This window comes from Hippocampus bargibanti, linkage group LG14, assembly GCF_051943395.1.
Source record: "Hippocampus bargibanti isolate YZ-2025 linkage group LG14, ASM5194339v1, whole genome shotgun sequence".
Lineage (NCBI taxonomy): Eukaryota > Metazoa > Chordata > Actinopteri > Syngnathiformes > Syngnathidae > Hippocampus > Hippocampus bargibanti.
The window spans coordinates 6,824,587-6,849,731 of NC_142747.1; the positions used below are offsets into that span (position 1 = coordinate 6,824,587).

The window sequence follows — 25,145 nt, forward strand, 5'->3', positions numbered from 1 at the left end:
ATAAGGGCTCAGCAGGTTTGCCCATCAGATTTGAGAAGTCACACATTACTTTTTCAGGTTGAAGTATTTGTACCTTCTCTTTGAAAACAGATAAGCGACACATTGACTCATTCACTACCATTCCCAAATTTATTTGGGAATTGAAAAGCATGACATGGAGCGCCATTCTCGATTTTTGCCTTTCGAAAGATTTGCCTTTTGAACAGCTGCCCACATTTCAAGCTCAGATAACCCAGACCCATGTAACTTAGGAATGTACTCTTTTTTTCCTGATGAAAGAAGAAAGTCTAAGGTTTCTAATGCTGATTTGAGTGTTTATGTAGTCCTACAACTCAATATTGTGCAATTTGAGTGAAAATTATAAAAACCCTGGCACCGGAGTGGACACAATTTTGCACATCTTCTGGCATTGAATGAGTTAATTTCGCTTAACTGCTTCTTGGTGTGTCTCTCAGTGAAGCGAAAGACGGATTGGGAAAGTCACACAAAGGTATGAACGCCAACTTGATAATTATCCCCTTTGTCTCTGTAAGCGCTCAATCGTACAGGAGTGGTCCATCAATGAAAATATTTCTTCAGCCATCATCTGTACTTCTTTGAAAGTGTCAGATGTTTTGCTTCTCGTCCAAGAGGCTTCGCCAGCGAACTAAAATTTTGCTTGTAGCTCTGGCCCTAAATATATATTCCTAGAGTCCAGGGGTGGCTGTGCCCGACCTCTGCTATGATAGGTCCCTGCCCTAAGGTTGGGGGGAGTTTAGGATTATTTCTTGAGGCTATACTGATTACTTCTATTGGCCTGACTGATTATGGTCTACAACCGGCCCGATTGCCCCATTTGCCCTGGTATTACCTCATCAGCATAACTAAGCCTATGTGGTAACAATCTCAGATGTGTGTTGTAAGCACGATCCAAATTAAACCTCACACCACCATGGTAATTTAGTGAAGGGTTTTGCTGTTTGAACCCTGTTGTGAATGTTACTGTTTGCCGCAAATCCTACCGTAAATCCTACCGTACCAATGTTTTGTCCCAATATATATATATATATATATATATATGTCACTGTTTAGTTAATGTTTCACTTGAATTGCCGTTATGCCTGTAACCACGTAAAAAAGACGAAGAACTTGATACAACTTGATAAGTACAGATGCTCCCCAACAAACATTCAAGTTACGAACAACGGTACATACGAACGTTTTTGCGGGTATGTCAAAAAATGTTTGGACAGAAATGCTGTAAGTTAGATTTTGTATTGCACATTTTTTTCCGGCCGAGCTCGCTTGCGATTGGCTGGGCTGCATACTCTTCTTCACGCACACGCACACACACCGACACAGTAGAGGTTTCAAGGGCTGGATGTTTACCAAGTCTGAGCAATCAGTTCCTGGCTGTTCTGAAGTTTTGCCCCGATCCACTGAGCTCTCTTACGATTGGCTGTGTAGAGTATGTGGGCGGGGAGCAAAACCCTCTTCCCAGTTGATGCTCTGAGAAGGACGCGATGCAGAACAAAAAGTAATGGCTCCGGGCATTTAATTCAGTAATTATGTGCCAGCTGCTTCAGTAATGGCTTACTGAAGACCCAAGGATATATGTCGTCATAATACTTCCACGTTCAGTGTTTGACTCAAACATACATTCCATACAAAAAACAGCACTGAAACAACTTACGAAAAAATTCACCTCACGAATTCCCACTCGGAATGTACCTCGTTTGTAAGGTCTAAGGAGTGTATGTATTGTTGAATTGTCTATCATGAGAGATTTGGAAAAAAATTGCTTTGAACATGTAATTTTTTACATATGAGAGTTAAAAATTGATGGACATTTTAGAAGAGATCACGGACATTTAAGCTGCTTTCGCCGGCCACGTAAAACGATAGGATGGGCCAGATCTGGTCCCCGGGCTTTGAATTTGACAACTGATTTAGGGCCAAGGAGGTCATATGAGTGATTGTGTGGAGAGGAAAAAAGTACATGAAGAAGGTGACATCAGCTTTCTCCAGTTCCCAAAGGTGAAAGCACTAAAAACTTTAACGAGGTTACTTCCGAACCACCTTCCAGCAGGAGAGTGGGGTTGGAAGGGGGGGTCTTCGTAATAGCCAGCATGAAACATAGATTTATGAACTCCATTAAGCTACATTTTTGTCTTTTCAGGGTTTACCCAAATGTGTGAGTTGTGTATGTGATTTGGGGGTGTATTTTGTAAAGTAATTGCAAACAGCTTGCTCTTTTACACACACATAAGGTCCACATCATTGGCCAATGAGGTGATGAAGGCCACTAAATACCTGAACTGGGGCTGCTGACATTCAAAAAAAGCATCCGCTGGGGTGTTTTTCGGGATGGAGCGATAGCGGGCAACCGCCATTGCCCCATTTCACGTGCCAGACTTTCAAGCTGTCCATTCCTCTGCCAACGTTGCACCACGTTGATGCCACAGTGGAAATAGCATGAACAAAAATAATTCTAGTTGGCTGCGGTGGTGTGGCAAATGGTCAAATGTTGTATGCGGTGTAAAAAACACCCCACTTGCTATAATATTCTCCATTTGCTGAAAACCAGTCGTGCGCTTCCTTGGAAGTGTTCATGAAACTGATTTGACATTTTATTTAATCCTCAAAGATTTGTTCATCTGCAACTTTTTAAGAAGGAAGTCAGCTTTCTTTTCCGCCAGCAAATTTAGCGGTTGACATTTGCATGGGTACGTTGTAAGCTGTCAAAGTATTACTCCTATTTTCTACACGAAAAGGCGCACCTAAACGCCTTCCGTTTTCTTCAAAGCTCAAAGCAAGCCTTAAAACCCGATCAGCTTCGTGTGCAGTCATTACGGTAATATTTCGACCCCCAAAATGGCTCCTTGCTAGCGACACGCTTACAACGCAGAGTTCAAACTTATCACATGGCTATGTTAGGCTTACTTAGCGGCTAATGTTTGTGCGAACAAGTGTTACTGTAGCCGAATTCAGGCTTCTCCTATGAGGAATTTATTACTTCACAAAGGTATTTTATCTGATGATTAGTTGGGGAGCCACTTCCGAAACACAACCATGTACGCACAAACAACCAGAGTCATTTTGAAAAAAGGATGGACGACTAGCCGGCCGTTTCCTTGTTGTAACAGACCACTTGATCTTAGCCATCTTGGGTCAATTGTCATTCAAAAATCAGTCAGGCTCTTCGCCGCAGTCCCTCGAACAATTATCCCATACACATTTGACTTAAAAAACCTGTCGAGGCCCTTGCAGTCCAGTGGATAAGGGGCGACAACAACGGCCTACAGAGCTCGAACAATGGCCATTGGCCGGAAGCTGCACCTGAGGGCATGCGTGGGAAGCGTGACGCTCCGTGACATATCCATCATGGGGCTCGACGGAACTGAGAGGAAACGAGCAGGCGCTCAGGAAGCCACGGATGTTTGCGTTCCGTGAAGAGCAACAATTGCTCATACATCAAGTGCAGCCGCAAGTAACAGACGGCGAGTACGCGTGTAGCAGGATGAAGGTTGCCGCCACCTTGCAGGGAGCTGCAAAAATAATGACGACGATAACCACGGAATGAAAATTCTCTCAAAATTGCACGGGAATTGCTCGGCAATTGATTCAAAGTCCAACCGAGAGAATGAAGGGTCATTTGGGAACACCCCCAAAAAATCTGAATGGTAAAATATGATAATTTGTAGAATTTGAAGAAATACCAGAATGTCCTGAACAGGACTACAATAATACATTCATTTTTTGGGGGGAGTTCCAGGCAAACAAATGTGTGAATGGCCTTCCTCTCGCACACAATAAAAGAGGACAAGGAGGGTAGCAAACAAGCCAAGGTCAGATGTGCCACAGCGCAGGAGTGATGTGCACGCTTGGCTGTGTTACCCTGATTGTAAATCAATTGTAATGTCTCGGTGGCGGGCTGCCAGACATTTTTTGACCATCAGCGAGATTGAGTTTGAACACACGTTATGAAGGAGTTCAGCGGGTCATTATTATACAAAAAGTATGTTTGTTTTTGCCCACATTTTAAATGCAACGGGTCATTTTGTCAGGTTCAAGCTAACAAAAATCGATGCTGAAGTGTGAGGTGTTTAGTTTTGTGGTGGATGTAGAATTGCAGCAGAACTTCACTGGATCGTATTTTCACGTGGATAAATGTGACTTCCAGTACAATGGAGTACAATAAGCTATTTCATGCGATACAGTGCAATATCATATTCTCATTTATAGTACTTAAATAGAATCTATTATCTCATCCACAGGCTGCTGTGGCAGACTGGCTTGTGAAAAAATATTTCTACAGGTGCTTTGCTTCGTTGCGTCCGCCACTCACTTGAAATTGTATACGTCAGCTTTATTTTTTGCTACGGCTTCCGTCCCCCATGACCAAACGATTTATTTGCCCTTGTCAGGAGGCATATGAATCATATGGAAAATAACGTTTACAAAATAAAAGTGATTCCGAGTCAGTTTGATTCAGGAACACATTTGGTATATGAAACATATAAAGTCGCTAAAATAGAGGAAAGATATGCCAATGCTAATGCAATGTCAGCTAACTCATATAGCTCACCTTTTCTTGCCACCATGTAAATCTCCATTTGAAGAAAAACACACATTATCCGCAATACTCAACGTCGGCGTGTAAAAATCCCTTTGGAATATGCAGGGTTAGAGATTTGAAAATGTGAATTGAAAGTAGCTTGAGGACATATAGGTTACAGTTTTTGAGGATTTGCCAGATAAATTTAAATTATACTGATTGAAATTCCATCCTTCCATTTTCCGATCTGCTTATCCTCACAAGGGTCAGAGGGGGTTACTGGAGCCTCTCCCAGCTGTCTCTAGGCAGTAGGTCGGGGACACACAGAACGGGAATCTCAAGGCACACACAGCCCAACAACCATGTGAACTCATAGTCACACGCCACAATTTTGAATTTTCAATCAACCAATGCAGGCCCAAGAAGAAGATGCAATTCTCACACAGGGAGGCAGGAGCTGGAATTGAACCTGCTACCGCTACACTGTGAGGTCGACATGCTAACCACGAGACCTCTGGGCTGCACCCACTTTCAATTAAATGAAATTCAATTGGGGAACAAAATGATATTAGCTAAGATTGTGTCTTTGAAATGTCACAAAACAGCCAATGTTACTCTGTCAAATTCTGTTCAATACATAAAGTTTATCCTGTCGTTAAAATGTGCATATGCTCACCTCTTGGCCGAATTTATTAGTTTCTGGATTACAGACTACCTCACAAACAGGCCACAGTACGTGAGGGTAAAGAACTGTGAGTCGGACAGGCTTCTCTGCAGCACCGGAGCGCCGCAGGGAACAGTCCTGGCTCCACTCCTCTTCACCCTCTACACCTCGGACTTCAACTACAACACCCCAACCTGCCACCTTCAGAAGTTCTCTGACGACTCAGCTATTGTCGGCCTCATTACAGAGGGAGACGATAGGGAGTACAGGGGACTGACAAAGGACTTTGTGGACTGGTGCCAGCAGAATCACCTCCAGATCAACACTGGCAAAACCAAGGAGCTGGTGGTGGATTTCTGCAGGAAACAATCGTCACCTGCACCATTGAACATCCAGGGTTCGGACATTGAGAGGGTGACCTCCTACAAGTACCTGGGTGTTACTCTCAACAATAAACTGGACTGGACAACAAACACGGATGCCCTAATCAAAAAGGGACAGAGTCGCCTCTTCCTCCTCAGGAAACTGAGGTCTTTTGGAGTTCAGGGGTCACTCCTAAAGACTTTCTATGACTCTGTGGTGGCATCAGCCATCCACTATGGCATTGTCTGCTGGTCAGGCAGCATCACCACCCGGGACAGAAAAAGACTGGAGCGCTTTGTCAAGCGGGCCAGTTCTGTCGTGGGCTGCTCGCTGGACTCTCTAGAGGAGGTGGGCAACAGACGGACGCTAGCTAAACTAAAAGCTATGACGGACAGCCCCTCCCACCCCCTCCTGCCCATCCTGACAGCTCTGGGTAGCTCCTTTAGCCAGAGACTATTACACCCGCGCTGCAAGAAGGAGAGGTACCGCCGCTCGTTCCTACCGACTGCTGTCAGGCTTCACAATTCCCAATGATCACATGTGAAAAAAACAAAAAAAAAACTGGACACTTGTAAATATGGGTTGTTGCAATATATCTAAATGTATCTCTTGATTCTGCACTATGTACAGTCTTGTTTATAGAACGGTTTTTGCACATCTACATTTGCACAGTATACAGTTGACATTTTTATTTTGTTATGCTTAGAATATCTTGTTTTCTATCCTTTCACTCCCACCCCAACCCCATCCCTCTTCAATTGCTGCTGTGGACTGCAAATTTCCCCACTGCGGGACGAATAAAGGTATTCTGATTCTGATTCTGATTCTGATTCTGATTCTTATTCTGTGTTCTTTTTATGCGGAGTGATTGTGAGTGTGTTTGTGTGAGCTTGCACTTGCTGTACAATGATTTCATCTTGGCACACACCTATACACAGGCGAAGGAGCACAATAATGTTTCTTTGCACTCTATGTGTTTTACAGCTAAACGCAAGGTGAGGATAATGACTACTTTCAGAGTTTTTCAGCGGTCGACGCGGTCCGCCCGCGCACGTCCGGTTTCTGTCGGCAAGGCAGCCTTTGCTCCAGAAAAAAAAAGTTGTCCTTATTTATTAAGCGCTGCACAGGGTCAATTTTCAAACAATTACTTGACTGCTGCTGAGTCACAGTTGGACTTTCATGGCAGACAAACAGAACAAATGTGAGCAGGTGGTGAGGCCGTGCGCGGTCAAATGATTCAAATTATGCCAGAACTTAAACAAACTCTAAACTTTTCACTTGTATTATCGGTCTCAGACTTTTCTGTAAGCTGCGGGTGATTGGCAATAAAATGCATTGATTCACAGCCATTCCTAAACTTTGGATTTCATTCACTGCCATTCCCGAATTTATTCAGGAATTGAAAGCATGACCTGGAGCACCATTCCCAAATTTATTCAGGTCTGGTTTTTTCTTGTGGTGGGATGCGTTTGAATCTTCGGTCAGACCCCTGGCAGACACTCCCGCATTGAGGGGCAGCAATTGCCCTTTGTACAGCCACCCCAACTTTCAATGCAGATAACTCTGAAGCCAAGTAAGCTCAAATTAACCTGATTCGAACAGCTCATATCTCCGGAACCAAATAAGGTCGAAAATAACTTTTTTTTATGATGGAACAAGAGAGTCTATGGTTTCTTATTCTGCATTGAATGTTTATGTAGTCCTAAAACTAAATAGTTTGTGGGTCCTGCAACTTCAGTGAAAATGACAAAAAGCCCGGAACTGGAATGGGCACATATTTGTGTCATGATCTGTTTGGCGACCAACAGGGGGTGCTGTCGGCCCCGCCTTCACCTGCACAGGTGCTGGTCGTTTCCATACGGCCGTCCGGGGTGCCACTCTGCGCCTGGATCACGCCCACGACGAGCCGTGTCGCGTCTTCGTCCACCCCATGCTGAGTCCCGTTCCCCTCAGGCGGTCGCCCATCATATGCTGGAGAGGCAACGGTTGCCGTCTCCACCGTCGTTTCCGGGCGAGTCGGAACTTTCGGGAGACTGTTGGGACTTCTGGAAGCAGTCCCTTGAAGGGGACGGGGCGGGGGGTACTGTCATGATCTGGTTGGCGACCAACGGGGGTGCTGTTGGCCCCGTCTGCACCTGCACAGGTGCTGGTCGTTTCCAATCAGTGACACTCAAAAGGACCCCCGGCACGATCATTCGGTGTCGGGTAATTGTTGTTGAATGTCATTGTATGCTGTTGTATGCAATTTTATGCATTGTGTGCACTGCATGTGTTTGTTTAATCTTGGCGGACTTTTAATCTTGGTTTTCTTTTGATACTTTATTTTTTTTCCGTTCAGAAGACTTTGATGTTTTAGATTTTGTTCCTGCTGACTTTATTTTAATACAATTTGTCAAACACAACCTCCTGCTCCCCCTGCCTGATTTTTGGGATCCACGTCTGCCACCGCCTCCTTGCAAACCGTGACAATTTGCACATCTTCTGGCAGTGAATGAGTGAATGAAATTTTGACATCTCTTTCTGTTTCTATGATAGGTAGAAATGCTAAAATATTCAAATTTGCTTTAGAGTGGATAAAGCAGGGGTCTCAAACTCAATTGACCCGAGGGCCGCTGGAGGCAGAGTCTGGGTGAGGCTGGGCCGCATCAGGAATTCCAGAAGAAAATCACAGATAAAACATTCCAATGCTCTCAAAATCTTTATTTTTAACACACAAAAAATGAATTAAATGAATAAATATAAAAATGAATACAAAATAAATTAACCAGTCATAAATAAATAAAATAATTATAATGATCATAAGGCATATACAGACAACTGAAAAAAACACAGGAAAACTAATTATTTTAATAAAGTTTCAAATGTCTGTATTCACAGTCCTTTAACCTTTCTTCACATAAAGAAAATATTGAACATGAACTGTCCTAAACATGGCTTCTCTTGCCTACTTGTTCAGCTCCACACACAAGTTTCATTCATATCAATCATGCGGGCCGCACTAACATTAATCTTTCATGTCAAGGCGTGCCGCAAAATATTCTTTCGGTGGCCGCAGTTGGCCCGCGGGTCGTGAGTTTAAGACCACTGGGATAAAGCTTTTCTCATGACATTTTTGGTCATTTTGCGTAAATGTTCTGCTTCATGAGTGATACTCGTTAAGTACAGTATGCATTGGTGATTTCACTGCGACACCTCACGCTTTGCAAAGTGCATGGATTTTGAAATGTGTGAGGAAGAAGCGCAAAGTTCTGTCATAATGAGCTGTACCGTGGTGTATCGTCATCCCACTGAATTGAACAAAGTCAAATATTTCCCTTTTAAATTCAAACTGTTCATGAAGCATAATGCTTGCTCGTAGCGTTGCGGTTATCGCTGTCTCTCCGAAAGGTGCCGTTATTTCTTTGCGTCACAGATTCCAATCCTGCTCTGCAACATGTATTATCTTTATTTATGTATCTATATGTTTACAATTTCTTCCAGCCAGGCAATCCGGAGTTGTGAAGCAACCCTTTTCTGTTACGTATTTTTTTTGAAGAATTTTACAGTTGATGTGGATGAACAATTTCAATGTATCTTGTGATGCAAAAACAATTGGCTCCAACCATGACTTTGAATTGCAATAAGCAGAGATGCCATTTTCCATTGTAACATCCCACCCCAAAAACACAATTACCGTATTTTTTCAATTGTTCCACACCCAAAACCCTTGATTTTGTTCAAAAGATGACCCCGCGCCTTATACTCACATGCGCCTTACATGTGAAGACATGTTGAGCAACAGGAATCGCAACGACTGTCAGCAGCCACCAACTACATTTCCCCCCGTAGAAGAAATAGTGTGTAACCCCAGCCTCCATTGTAGCGCCTTATGATGTTGTGGGCCTAATATATGGAAAACATTTTGATATTTATATATTATATTTGGAAAACTGTTTTCTTTCATTGAAGGTGCGCCTTATACTCCGATATGCCTTTTATATGGAAAAGGTTTGAAAATACATCATTCATTGGGGGTGTGCCTGATACTCGTTATTTGGTACCGGGCCGCCCAGAAAGAATAAATAATTTACATAAAATGACAAATTACCAGATTACATTCGTCTAAAACTTACTCTTGACGCCTGTCAAAACGCTTGTCTGGGTCATGTGATACATACCGCTAAAATTAGCCCACCGTAAGCTCGCAAAATGAGTAAAAAACAAACGTCTTTGAAAAGTTTCTTTATCCGCCGGTCCGTTAAAATATTGTCTGACATTAAACCGGTCAGTGGCGCAAAAAAGGTTGGGGACCACTGTTTTAGCGGACTTTTGTACGGCCAGACTGTGGTTGTTACACACATAAAGCGTGTAAGTCTTTTTTTTTTTTTTTTTCGGCTTGAATTTAAATTTGGATTGGATTGAATTAGTCTTTACTAATTTCACAGTGGAGAAATTTAGATTTCACACGAGCAAAGTGATCAAAGTAAAGGGAAAGGAAAGGAAGAAGAAAAACAAATTACCGAACTCGCTGTCAAGGCAGCCACTCATGCGGCTCAATCTTGAAGTTAAAAAAACACAATAATATGACAACACAGACACAGAGAGTAATTCAGTCTTCAGCACCTTCTGAACCCTCTTTGTTGTATGAAGCAGTTCTAGATGAAAGAGGAAAGGATCAAAGCGTCCTTTTTACCAGTGGATCAAGGATGTCATGGTATGTGCACGTCTGCTACATGCTAAATGTTGAAAGCAAACACGAAGGTCTATATATAGACGAAATCTATAGACGAAAAGAGATGGTCTCACATTTCCCGTCCCACGTAAATTCGCGTCAATTCCAAGCCGCAACAGTTTCACATATGCATCTGCGCTCTCCGCTGATGCTCCTTTCTTCTCATCGCAGGCTCCTCAAGCCATGCATCCATGCAGCCATGCATTCATGCAGCCGCAGACTGTCCAACAGCACCGACCTTTCCGGTAAACAAAGCGGTGCTTTGAAAATTCTGCCCATTACAGGTGCAAAAAAGCACAATGGCCCCAGAGCTGTCCATTTGGAGTGGCATTAAAATGCTTGACATCTTTGATTTTCTTTGGAAGAATCACATCTCTGTCCAAATATTGTCACCGCACGCATTAAAATGAAGACAATGCTCAAAATACCAAACAAGGTCCAGTGCTTTTTCATGGGGGCTTTATAATTATTTCCTATCATTACAGTAAAGTCTCGTTATATCGATATCGGATATATCGATAGTCCCGGTTATATTGATACTATTTCTATGCACGCACGGAGAAAATTACATGCAAACAGCGGTCGGATATATCGATAGTACCGGTTATATCGATATTTTTTCGGACTCCCTTGAATATCGATATAACGAGACTTTACTGTATTTACATTTCCATATATAGCGCTTGCCCTTGAAAAACATGTTGACCGCAGCTGAGAAACAACCGCTTGACTCGGTCCAGTCACGCCACAGCTCACGTCCACCTCATTGAATGAGAAGCCAAAGGTGTGTGCCGTTCGCACCTCTGTTGTTCGGAAGGCAAACAAACAAACCAAAGCAAATGAAACACAAAATGGAGCCCTTCATCAAGAGCCCGCAGCAATGTCGGGGGAGCGCACAGTATGAGGATTTGTGATGTCGGATGCGGCTCGTGTACACAAAATGAGGAGTTCAATTTTCGCTGGCACCTGCGAAGTGCCGTCGCTCTACAGCCTTTATGCGCCGCAAGCTCTAAAATCATTCATGCCAGCTGCCGACGGGCTCAGCAACTGGGGCGGGATTCAGATTCAGCCTGAGTGTTGGTTACACAGCACGCTATTGTGCCTGGCATTTTCATTCGGGCACACTAAATGCAGCCCATTGGCTCACGCATCGTATGCCGCCAGGAGACGACAGTAGCGGCTTAGCGGTTGCCCATGCTCTAGCGAGATCGCACGCCTCAGTGGTGGCCATATTTTTTGGCGGGTGGCAAAGATAGCATAACAAAACAGAAGCTGCGGTAATGAGAATGCTGTTTTGATTTCGCTTGAATTTACAATACGTCACCTTACAGTACAATACCGTACAATACATATTGATTTATATGATGTTTTAACAAAGGCTGTAGATGTAACAAAGCGCTTAACATGGATAACTATCATATACAGGACAAAAAACAGTCACAGAGATAGTAGAAAGCACCAAGGTCAAGCCAAGATCAAGTTGGAATCATGCTGAGTCGAATGCAAAAGAGTACAAGTGAGTTTTGAGACGGGTTTTACGTTGACCGTCGATAGCAGAACAACGAGCACGTGATGTGCCTTGATCGTTTAAAATCAGACGCGGCAATATGGATTTGTAATTTTTTTGGGAACATTTTTAATGAAATTATTATTTTTAGTCTCATTGTCACATTTCGGTTTGTGACCAACAGGTGGCACTGTAGGGCCCCACTTGCAGCTGCAGATCATGGTCATGGTCATTTTAATCAGTGGCAGTGAAAATGAGTCCCGGCACGATCATTCAGTCGGGTCATTGCTTGTTTCACCCTGTCAGGTTTGTTTCATCTTGTCATGTTTTACTCATGGTTTTGTTTTGATAACATTGTTGTTTGAGATTTTGTTCCTGTTGACTTTATTTAATGCACTTTGCTCCTTGCACCTTGCTTGTAAATCATCAGTGATGTGCAGTCAGGGGAGGCAGGTGGGGCCGTGCCTCATCTGTCATCATGGAAATATCAAATGCAAAATAAATTAAACAATTTTATTTATTTGCACTTTAAAGTTCTTTTCCATTTAACTTCACCATTTTTGGATCTTTTCTCAAAATCGCTGAATTTTCACATTTACCGTTCAAATACTAAGTAGAGACGAGCGGTGAGGCAGCAGCTAGCTGTGCCTCACCGTGGATTGCGCAATGACTATGCTAACTGTGCTGGCTTGCTCTGCAGTGAGACTGCATTGCTGTCCCTCTGCATATCGCTATTAAAGTGTTCAAACACTTTTAGTATATGAACTAAATTTCTGCACTTTCGCTGGTATATATAATGTACAGTCACTTTGCATTATAAACACTGTTCTACAGTGTTTATTTTATTTTATTTTTATCAAAACTGTGTGCATAGGTGAGGCACACAGTTCTCCTGCCTCATGACAGGGTGCGCTGGTGATTACAGATTATTCTCCTCGGCTGCAGAATAGAATTAGTGACAGCAAGCTCCAGTAAACAGTTAGCAAGTTAAGTGCAAGCATCCAGTCATGTTTTCGTGTTGCTTGGCCTTATTTTTAGAATGGAGGATTACATATCTAAATTGAAAGAAATAGAGAGACTTTTAAAACTGAAAAAAGATAAGGAAGAAGGTATTGATGGCTTTCTTCAGAAGGAGCGGCGCATGGACTTCATTTATAACTAAAGGTAACAGGTAAAGTAAAGGTAACAGGTAAATGTAGTTTATTCAATACATTGTAAGAATGAAAATTGCAAAGAGCAGTACATTGGGGAGACTCAACAAATTCTCAAAAAAAGACTTTATCAACATTGCAGGGATAATACTAGGCCTCAATCGGCAGTACATTTGCACCTAAAGGCCAGCAAGTTAAGTGCAAGCATCCAGTTTGAACCAGTCATTTGACGACAATGAGGTTAAAATCTTAGCGAAAGAACATAGATGGTTTGAAAGGGGGGTAAATGAAGCGATTCTCATAAAACAACTAAATCCTTCATTAAACCGGTGTGGTGGGGTGGGGTTCAATTTGGATCATTCATAAAATAGCCTGCTTAAGCAAAACAGGTTAAGCAACATTCGTAATGCTGATGAGGTGATACCGGTGGGAGTGGGGCAAATAGGCCAGTCGTTAGTCAGGAATGTAGGAACAATCAGTGGGGCCACAGGTAGTGGTCCTCTGCTCCCCCCAACCTGAGAGTAGGGACCTATCATAGCTGTGTCCGGCGCCGCCATGTACGGACATTAGGGATATATAAATAGGGCCGATACGACCAGTCAGACTTTAGTTCGCTGACGAAGCCTCTTGGATAGGAGGCGAAACGTCCGACACCTTCAAAAAGTACAGATGACGGCTGAAGAAGCTTTCTCATCGATGGACCACTCCTGTACGACTGGGAGTTTACACAGACCTATGAAGCACAAGCGAGCCAGGTGGGGGTTGTTCTTTTTTTTTTTTTTTTTTTTTTTGAACAAGAAGTGAGAGCACCCGAAATATCGAAGCATATTATTAGTGATGCAAATTTGTTATGGCAGATTATGGTAAGGAACAGAAACCAGCAAGCCTCTGCTGCTGTTTGCAATCCCTTCTCAACGTGTATCTTCCTTTTTGCTCTCAGACACTGTTGACCCTCATGTTAATCGCATCAGCAGCGCGACATTTGATGATTGTTTCAGGGTAAGTATGTGACACATGGCTCCATCCATCCCCCCAGAATCGTAAAACGACCGCAAGCAAGCATTTGCGGCGAGCGAAACCGCGAGCCAGTTTGCAATCAGAAATAGGTTCAAAATGGAGAAAATTGTGCATTAAGAAACACCCGATCTCCTCCCGAGGCGGCCATTGTTGTATCCAGGTGCTTGTTATCACAGTATCATGTGCTCATACAAGAAATAGTCCTTTGAGGATCTGCTATAATGGCCAGTGAATCAAGGTAGCGGGCGAGCGAGGTCTTGTCTTGTCATTTCAGGGGGGGGGAGAGCCAAGGTAATAATGGAGTCATCACAACGACGGCCGCCCCCCTTCATAGTGAAACTGGCCAGAATTTGCTGCCCTCGGCCATCGATTGGTCCCCAGTGAGCGCTCTAGCAAGGTTTGACCGTGCGGTCGAAAACGTCACCACTGTTGCGACGCATCAAGAAGCCTCACCGATACCAAATAGAAAACATGGCCGTGACCGTTTCACTCACAGCGGTAAATTGTCATTTTTATCTACAGAAAGTGATGGTGAACACGAAATCTCGTCTTTGTCCCAAACGGTCACGACTGCGATTCAGACGGAATGTTTTTTATTATTTTTTCCTTTTTTTTTCCCTGGCTCAATTTTGGGCTTCAGTTTTGAATTGACGGTGACTATTTCCTGGTGCACATTTTTATTTATCCTTGCTTGACATTTCCAGCTGCTGGGTTGTTGGACATTGGCCAGGATCCAAACTGCACTCGTGATATAACGGGCCACAATATGTACCACGAAACCCCCCACTACCCTCGTCGAACATTGTGAATTTGAGTGTGGACAGTTGTTTTGTATGCATATTATGTGCTGTCTCACATTAGCACTTGGATAGGCTCCAGCTCATGTGTGCCCCCTGATGGGGGTGGGAAGTGGGCGGATGGAGCTGTGTAACGAGTGCCACTTTTCCTCTTTATTCTGCAATCCACTTTTTCCTTGACAATCCCTCAATGAGAGGAATGTCAGTAGCATGTGACGGTCATCGCTGGACAGCTCTGGGGTGATTGTGCTCTTTCGCCTGTAATGGGCACCAAATTTCACAGCCGCGCTTTGTTCAGCGGAAAGGTCGGTGCTGTTGGACAGTCTGCAACTGTATAGATGCATGGCTTGAGGAGCCCGCGATGAGAAGAAAGGAGTGTCAGCGCAGACCACCAATGTGTATGTGGTACTTTCGCGGTTTGGAATTGAAGCGAATTTACGTGGGACAGGCGATGTTAGACAATCTCTTTTCGTCAATGGATGCTACAGCTTTCAACATTTAGCTTGTAGTAGACATGCACATTCCACCACGAAGTCCCTAATCCACTGATGAAAAGGACGTGTTGAGCCTCTCCTCTTTCATCTAGAACTGCTTCATGTCACACAGAAGTTACAGTAAGTGCTTAGAAAATAAAGACTGTTTATATTGGGTCACATTATTTTTTATTTTATTCATTTATTTGATTTTTATGTTTGACTTCAAGATGACGCTGCGAGTGTGGCTGCCTTTACAACAGCTCGTGTATTTTGTTTTTGCTGATGTGAAATGTAAATTTCTCCACTGTATGACACTGTGGTTCAAAGAAATATTAATATTGATAATAGTCTAAGATTAACTGCCGTATGTTGTGTGTGGATGCTCAAAATCCGATAAATGGTTTCTTCTGAGTTGAAATGGCCTCCTCTTCGATCAGCAACAAGACACACGGCTTGTTTTGTGTTTGTCAACGATTGCTTTACAGAGGCCAACATTTATCCGTTTGAGAAATATCCGACTTGATGTTTGACGCTTCTATCTATTAAGTTTTCATTTCCTCGCGACTCCCATCGTGTTTCTCATCCGCACGGCTCACTTTGGTTGATGACAACGACATCGCTATGCAGATAAACACTGCAAGTAGGTGTCATTCGCCCAACAATCTTTCTGGTCTCTTTTCAGGCGTCCTGAATTTTGCCACACGTCGCCATTTTTCTATGCTGCCGTGTAATTGCCGTCAGCTGCGCAAGTTTCTCTCCTTTACCCACCCGCTTACACTGTTATCCTTCTTTCCCGCCCATGTAGAGAAACCGATGGCGCGGGGCCCCCCGGGCGGTGTTATCGGGATACTCGGAGGCATCGTGGCCATCGGCCTCATCATCGGCGTGGCCGTCACCGTGGTCATGGTACACCGGCGCCAGCAGAAGACCCGCACGGAGACAGATAATGACCTGTGAGTATCAAGAGCCTTTTGCCAAAAGAGTGTTGTTGGCCAGGGGGAAGTGGGGGTTGGCGGGAGATTAGATGTGAACTCATGTCGTCCCTCCAGAGAGAGACGAGGGCTTTGGAAGGCACAAAATACATCATTCGCAAAGAGGCCGCCGCCTCCCTCCTTTTTATCCCGAGAATCGTGCTGTTTGTCAATCTGATGGCAGACAAAATGGTTGGACGACCTCACGGTGGCTTTTGTAATATTACTTGCGGATTTTTTGGGACAGAAATGAATGAGATATTAGTAGAGGCCATGTTTTCCAAGATGCTGATATCTGGTACGCCGTGGAAAAATGTCCACTTTTGTTGAATTGCACCAAGAAAAGTTATTTCAAATTTATTTCAAACCAATAATGTGCTTTTGTTTGTTTATATGCTGTACATCAGCCCGGATAGCCAGAGGTAAAATTAACCAGTGTTTTTACCTATTCCCATATTTTCCACTGTATAAGGCGCACCCCCAATGAATAGTGTATTTCCAAACATTCTCCATATACAAGGAGCACCGGATTATAAGGTGCATCTTCAATGAAAGAAAACAGTTTTCCAATTATAATACATCAATATATAAAGGTTTTCCAAATATAAGGCACACCACATGATGAGGTTTCCATAAGAGGCTGGGGTTACGCACTACTTCGACAGGGGGGAAATGGATTTGGTGGCTGCTGACAGGAGTTGCGAGAACTGTTGCGGCTCGATATTGATTCACATATAAGGCACACCTACGTATTTGGCGCAGGGTCATCTTTTGAAGAAAGTCAAGGTTTTTGGGTGTACCTTATACACTGGAAAATACATTGCTATTTATGCTGTCATTAGAACACGAGGGGTAGGGGGGGTGTAAGAATTGTGTGTCTAAGTATGTGTTATTAATACTCCAGTGGGACGTCTACGTATGAAATAAATTGGTTCTGGGACAAATTTCTGAACAGGAAAAGTTTGCGAGGAGAGGCGTGTTTTCCATATCAATGCCCTAATACATTCAAAGCCACCTCTTCCCTGAATGCAGATATAAATATTTTCCAGACCATAAAAATTCCTCAAAATATGTTACAAATCAATGTTAAAATGACATCATTGTGCAATAAATGCTTTGTGAGAACAATCGCTATGTAATACCGTGAAAGGGAGTCCTCTTTTGTTCTATTGTTTTCCCTTCTTTGTTAAGATTGACTTGTTTGTATACTTATACCAAAAAAAACAGATCACTTACAAATCGGCAGCAAGAGGGTTTAATGAACAGAAGCTGTTTGATCAAAATGGGCTAAAATGTCTCAGCCACGACTTCGTGATAACCCGCATTCGAAATGCTGCATTGACAAAGATCTAGCTAATGTTGTGGAAAATTGTTTCCCAATGCAAACGGGTCTTTAAAAAGGCAACGAGTGGATCGATTTTGCCATTTATTCTTCGTGTTCCGGCAGAAGACTTTTTAAGACGGCCGGCTTGCTTTTAAAGTTTATCAGCTAATCTGCCTCTTGACAAAGCGCGGCTTCATAAACTCCTTTACGTTTGCCAGCTGCTGTGACGCCGAGGTCACAGCAATGCAGCTGAGAGGAAACAAGCCACCCCGCTGAAATAATTCCAAATGTGTTTGAGGACATGTTGGCGGTGGGATTGATGGAGGGAGGTGGGGGGTAAAAAGAAAGCCATCTGTTTGTTTTTGTTTTTTTTTTTTTGCTGTGAGAACTGCAAAAAGCCACGCAGTCCAAAACGTGAGTGTTCACGTCGTATCCCACTAATTGCCTCCGTCGCAGACACCTGGTCTTGGCAGATCGCTCGCTGCTCGGTTGCCATGGTTACCACCACGCATTTGAAAAAAAATAAAAGAAGATGCAAAGACAAATTCTGGTGGAGAATGTCACTGTTCTGCGCAGAGGTCGGCCTCTTTGTGAATAATAACTGAATGAGTGGTTGGAGACGATTTGGCTACCGGGAGAATTTTTAAGATCAGCCTAAAATGTAATATAACCTTTACGGCTTAACGTCATCTGACTTGCGGCAAACTTTCGGAATGCGCAGCTGTTCCATTTTTAAGGACTTTCTTGAGCAATTTATTGTTCTCAAACACGATGCCGAACAGACCACAAAACCGATCATTGATTGTACCATGTCACCACCTATCAGAGGATGACTACTATTTTCCTATTTAGATTAGGACCGAGTGAGAACACCTGAAAAGGCCAATCAGTATTTATTTTTTCAAACTTAAAAACTGGCAACCAAATCAATGTGTCCCTCAGCCACGTGCCCGAAGACGGCGAAGATAGGCTCCAGGACCCGCCGCGACCCTCGTGAGGGTGTCTAGTGCGCTAGCCGAGACTATATGATTGTGAATTTAATGTGTGAGCTGAGGCGTTTGTCAGTGGAGGCATTACTGTACTTTTGACCGGTGTCCTCAGCGTGATCAGATGATATTTTCCTCCGATTCTTCATCTTCTCCTCAAACTTTGTGCTGCTCTCAAATCCAAAGTGATTCCATACTGCCATCTATACGATTCTGAATGTTATTGTAGAAGTTTACCAAAACTGGATTGTACAAACAGGTTGGGCATGCCGACACAATTAAAAAAAAAAAGTACTTCACCAATATACTGTACAAGCAAATGGTTCGATTGTAGTTGACAAATGAAGACACCTGAAGCGAATGAATGCCTGGCTCATCACAAATTGGAGTAACACTGAGTTTAAAGCAAGTGCAGTGGCCTCTTAACCCCCCCCCCCCCCCCCCCCGCCCGACACCACCACCACCACCGCCACTTTCTGTCTCTCCCTCCCCACCCTCTGATAATCTGTCTTTCTCTCTCTCACACTGTGACGTGCAAGTAACTGCTCTGTGTCTATGTCCCTCCCTCCCACTCTCGCACCCTCAGCATCGCCGTTGCGGCTGTCACTGACAGTTGCGTGACACAGGCTGCGGAGAAGCCAGAGTCCGCCACAAGGAAAGTAGAGACCCCAGACCCCAGTCTGTCCCCCGCCGAGCCTTGTCCCCCCGGATCCTCTATTCTGTTGCCCGCCTCCAACGGCGGCCTGCAAGTCACATACTTGAGCACACCATTGTGAAAAAAATAAAATAAAATAAACGTGAAGGGAAAAAAAATAAAATCAGGCTGCCGAGTTAGAAAAAAAATGCAATGGCGCACGTTTGCTGCCAAACTTTGCTCAAATAAATGTGTCTCATTTGATAAAATTCCGATAAATCAGACTTCATTAAAAGCCTTAAGAGGGACGATCAGGCCCCAAGTTTATCTGATTGGGTGAGCTCGGGCTGACTACCAGCAGACATATCAAATCAAATTGTTAATCAGAGGCAAATCATGCGTGATCTGATAGAGGATTTGGCTGCTGTTATCTTCCCATGAGCCTAATCTCTGTGATAGTCATTTGTTAAGAGTAGTGCAACCTCCTCTCCTTTTGTCTCTCGTACTGAAACCCTCTCCAACCCCCTACCAACCCCTTCTTTGCCAATCCGCCCCACCAACAGTCGACATGCACGATTATCGTCGGCCATGCATGACCAGAGTCGTGTCCGTGGTGTTTTTAAGTGTGCATGCATCGTCGTCTGAATATGGATTGAAACCTTAAAATGTCCACTTTGTTCAGTGTCTTTAAAGATGAAATATGTTCAGATGTTTAATCCGGTGAACGTTTGGTGGTTCTCGGTTTTTCACAGTGGCAGGGACATCATCCGTGGATTAATTGCGATGCAATTATCGAGTGTCGGGAATGCGATAGAACAGCTGTGTCGAGTGCTGTTATCAGAAGCGGTTCAGAATCAATGACCAAAACATCCATTTAAAAATGAAAATGAAAAAAAAGATTACTCAACGGAGATGCTCGTTATCCACATATTCCACGGGGAGTTTGCGGTGTTAAAATGGCGAGCAAGATTTCAATGGGGCCCTCATTTCATCCTCAATCGAATCGCGGAATTTTTTTGTGGAACATGCAGCCACGCTATGCTTTTTAATCTTGCAGTTGACAAATACCCCATTTGTTTAAATAAATAAATAAGTAGATACGTACATAAACAAGTAGATAGATTGATTGATTGATGGATTAATACAGTAGCTAGATTACTCGCTAGCTTGAGACAGTAGATAGATAGCACTCTAGATAGCTAGCTCGCTAGACAGCTAGCTCGTTAGCTAGTTAGCTAACTAGATATCCAAACAAACAACTAAATAAATAAACAACTATATATATATATATATATATATATATATATATATATATATATATATATATATATATATATATATATATATATATATATATATATATATATATATAGGCTCAAACTAATCTGAACTAAAAAGCTAATATTTTTTATTTTTAAATGCTGTATTTTCCACACTTAACTTCGGACAACTCCAGTCACACACAAAATGAATAAACAATGGTTTTGTCAGAGTTAAAGTACTAATATTATCTTTTAAGAACAGCAATTTAATGTGATATTTATATTAAATAGGGAAGTGGAACATTTTCTACGTTTAGTAAACATGTAAAAAATATTTTGATGCTATTACAGTAAATTAAACGCTAGTCCAATCATAATATCGTAACACTTGTCATAGTGACAATACTGTAATAACTCAAATTATAACTCGAAACCAATAGCGTAATAACTTGATGTTGTTCACGCGTTAATGTCCATATTCACAATTTTACCAACCTTGTTTAACTGTAAACATAAAAAAAGAAACGTGAATCTCACTTTATCAGTCTATTCCATAAATAAGGCATCCCGAATAATGAGGCCTATGGTCAGCTTTTGAAAAAAAAAATTGAAGTCTTTTAGTTGCGGGAAATATACAGTAAAAAGCAAACCCTAATAAACATGCTGTATATTTTAATTAACTCATTCATTGCTATTCCCAAATTTATTTGGGATTGAAAATATGACAGCGTCATTCCGGAATTTATTCGTGTTTTGTTTTTTCTTGTGGGGGGTTGCCGATGAAGCACTGGTCAGACCCTCCACCGAGGGGGCAGCATTTTCCTTTTGTACAGCTGTCCCCACTTGCACCTCAAATGACTGACTATAATAACTTCGGAATTAATCATTTTTTTCTGATGAAAGAAGAGAGTCTAAAATTTCTTACGCTGCATTGAATGTTTTTGTAGTTCTAAAACTCAATATTCTATGGGGTCCTGCAACTTTCAATGAAAATGATACATTTTTGTACGTCTGGCAGTGAATGAGATAAAACTAAATACACCCCCTAAAAAGCCCCAACAAAATGCAAAAACATTTATCAGGAAACAATTATTACAACCTTACCACATACTCGGCACAGCTAAGAGAAATGGGACAAAATGAAGTGGGCAGACCGCTCGGACAACATTTGTCGCATTTGTGGAACAAATATTACAGTGACGTTTGTTAATATAGGTCAGTGCTTGGAATCATTTTTATGACGGCGGGCGTTGTAAAACCCTCGACGGCGATATCCACTGCGGCTGATTGTGTTTGCCCCCAACCAAGCGGCACGCGGCGGGACTCGCCATCGGTCAAGGCTAATAAATCACAGGCCGTTTAGCAGCCCAAGCGGCTAATGATTATCAAAACAGACGGGCGTTTGTCAAAAGCGATAGTCTAGGAAGAATGTGTTCATCGCTCTTGTTCACCCCCTTCCTTTCCCCGGCGTGATTTATTACCCCCTTGCCTGAAAATACATCCGCAATTGTAAGCGGGGCATCGTCGGCGCGACCACTTTGCCAAATGAATTTGCTCGCTCGCATTCCTGACATTGACCCAGTCGCAAACGTCCACCAGGATCAATCACTTTGACGCCGCCGTCTTCGGTAACCACCAGGGGAAAAAAAACCTTGTTGACGCTGGACGTCGTCAACGGATTTCCAGCACTGGAGGGACTTTTGACTTGAGCGGGACAGAGGATGTTGAAGATTAAAAAAAAAAAAAAGTTGATGGTGAATAATGCAAAAGTGCTTTTAAGGAGATGGTCACACCTGGTGTCGACGTGCACACAAGTCATGTGTGGTCTGATCTTGCGATGTTGGCCCCCAGTGGCTTGAAGCTTTCTAGCAAAGTGTCACTGTTGTTCACACCTCCCAAATTTGCTGCTTGAATGTGAAATGCTGTTTATGTCGTTGTGTTTTCGTATCGGTTCATGTGTAATTGTCTGCGGTCCGGCTGTGTTTTACGTGTTCTATGCCACAACCAGAATTATTTTTGGGGGATAAAGTTCTCTACCAACAAAAGACATTTGTTGCATTATTTTTATTATTATTTTTTTCTTTTCCTCATAGCCATTCACGAGACGAAGGCAGAAAAGATAATTGGCTCCTGAAGATGGTCACGACGCTTTCATCGCCCGTGCCCAATTAAAAGTATCATTAGCATTTAAATTGCCAAATAAAATTCCGATCAACAGAAATCAATGAAAGCAGCGAGGGTCAAGTCCAGCGTTGTCTCGGCATCGTGATCCCGACAGGTTTAGCCTTGATTGGCTAAAAATGGCTCCCGCGTCTCATCAAACGATGGTCAAGGGAGACTGCCACCTCTTTGTTAGTGTATTGTAGGTCCTTGCCCGTAAATCTCTCACCACGGATTACTCCTCTCAGTTCGTGGGAGGGATTAGCAATGTTTTCCCCTCGCTATCCCCCTTAAATCTCCCCTTAAGCCGCCCTGAGTTTATGGTGTCCAGCCGAGCGTGGTGGGCGGAAGGTCCTCAAGGTGGACGCATGAGTGCAAACCTGGACGGAGCTCACACTTTCAACCCCCCCTCACCCATGCCGTGTCTTCCCGGCCACGGGCGTGGCTCTTATCATTTTCCATTAGTGTCATCCACTTTCGAAAGCCCGGCGCGCTTCATTACTGCATCACGGAGCAGCTGGGGTACAAAACTTGGCGAATGTCAAGCGACTACGACAACACAAACACGACGCACGCAGACAAGTTGGCTTGATTAACGTTTTGCAGAAGTGGCCGCCAGGATGTGCCGAATATTTGACATCTGAAAGAGCGGTATGCCAAAAGTATGCAACGTTATTATTACAATATGATTCCTTTGTAATTGTATTTTTTTTTGGGGGGGCGGGGGGTGTTCTCAAAATGGGGTCTCTGGAACCCTCGGAGTCTGCAAAATGAGTTTCTGCCATTTGTCGATGTCATTGAAAATGATCATCACATAGTCATAGACCATATAGAGTATGACATCCCTGCATGTATGTGTCTTATATTTCTTTTTAACTCATTCACTGCCATCCCCGAATTTATTCAGGAATTGAAAATGTGACGTGAAGCGCTATTCTCGAATTTGTTCAGGTTTTAGTTTTTCTTGCGGGGGTGCCAATAAAGCGCTGGTAAGACCTCTGGCAATGTTTTCCACAAGGGGTCAGCGTTTACCTTTTTTCCATGTTAGCGCTTTGTTACAGCTTCAGCTGTTGATAAAGCTCTATATGAACCAAAAGGTATGTATTTCATTGTATTTTGGACTCCCAGACTCCCTCATTTCAAGATCATATAACTTCAGACCCATATAATTTAGGGATTAACTCTTTTTGTCTAATGAAAGAAGAGAGTATAAGGTTTCTTACGCTGCATTGAATCTTTATGTAGTCCTAAAACACAATATTCTGTAGGTGCTGGATTTCAAGTGACAATGACAAAAACCCTGGATTGGACACAATTTTGCACGTCTGACAGTGAATAAATTAATTTCTTAACAACTTACCTTTTCTAGTTCCTAAATATTTACCAGAACCAATTAATTTCAAATAGAGGTACCGCTGTACCTTCAAACGGAGCATTTATCTGTATGATGAAAGACAATTAGGTGACAATGACAAAAACCTTTGCATTGGAGTGGACAAATGTTTGCACATAATCTGGCAGTGAATGAGTTAAAGTAATGAGATATGCACATGTGTTGGCAACATTATATTTATTCAATAAAAGCATCTATTCCCAAATTATAGGTGTAGCTATATGCATGACAACCCAAAATGAAGAACCGTCACTTATCCGATCAAACGAAATGTTTTTCAGTTAGCATGATGGGAAGGACTTGGATGGTAGTGCCCCTGACCCATGAACATGTCAAAACAATGCTTTGAAAATATGCGGAGCTTCGAACCAACCATGATACAAAAGAAAAAGTTTGTAGCATTGACTCCTCTACATACAATGTAGCCAAATATTTAAAAACTATTTTAGCTCCGTTGGTTGGTAACACAGAATACCACGTAGAGAACACCACAGGGTTTGTAGAGAGGATCAAAGACCTCATATTGGAACCTGAGGAAACTTTGGCATCATACGATGTGACTTCTCTCTTTACATCTGTCCCAACCCCAGCAGCAGTCTCAGTGGTGAGGACGAGGCTGCTGGCGGATGTTTCTCTGCATGAAAGAACCAAACTGAAACCGGATCACATCTGCCAATTATTAGAAATCTGCCTTAATACTACGTATTTTCAATTTCGGGAAAAATTTTATAAACAAATCCATGGTTGTGCTATGGGCTCACCAGTTTCACCCATAGTGGCTAATCTTTACATGGAAGAGATGGAGAAACAGGCCCTCACATCCTTCCCAGGGACAAAACCTAGACACTGGTTTAGATATGTGGACGATACTTTTGTCATAATTAAGAAACAAGAAATTCAATCCTTCACAGATCATCTCAACTCTGTAGACTTCAACATTAAATTTACTCGTGAGGACATTCAAGAGAACCAACTAGCCTTCTTGGATTGTAAAGTAATTATAAAAGAGGACAGAGCGCTAAAAACAGAAGTCTTTAGGAAGGCTACGCACACTGACCAATACTTACTTTTTGACTCTAACCACCCTTTACAACATAAACTAGGAGTTATCAGAACCCTCCAGCATAGGGCTAAACTAATACCAACCAGCACTGAAGGTAGAGAAAAGGAGTCAAAACATATCAGGAGAGCA

The 25,145-nt window shown here is 42.8% G+C and overlaps 1 protein-coding gene across 5 annotated transcripts in view; it reads left to right on the forward strand.

The window, feature by feature from the left end:
• Positions 1–25,145, forward strand: part of nectin1b (nectin cell adhesion molecule 1b) — a 201,650-nt gene that overhangs the window by 149,105 nt on the left and 27,400 nt on the right. For 3 of the 5 annotated variants that reach the window (XM_089012996.1, XM_089012993.1, XM_089012994.1), the window contains 2 exons: positions 16,029–16,176; positions 19,091–19,157. In XM_089012996.1, the coding sequence (XP_088869122.1) occupies positions 16,029–16,176; positions 19,091–19,157 (215 nt within the window). Of the gene's footprint in view, positions 1–16,028; positions 16,177–19,090; positions 19,158–21,613; positions 23,197–25,145 lie in introns of those variants that run through there. The other 2 variants (XM_089012998.1, XM_089012995.1) reach the window with 2 other exon arrangements.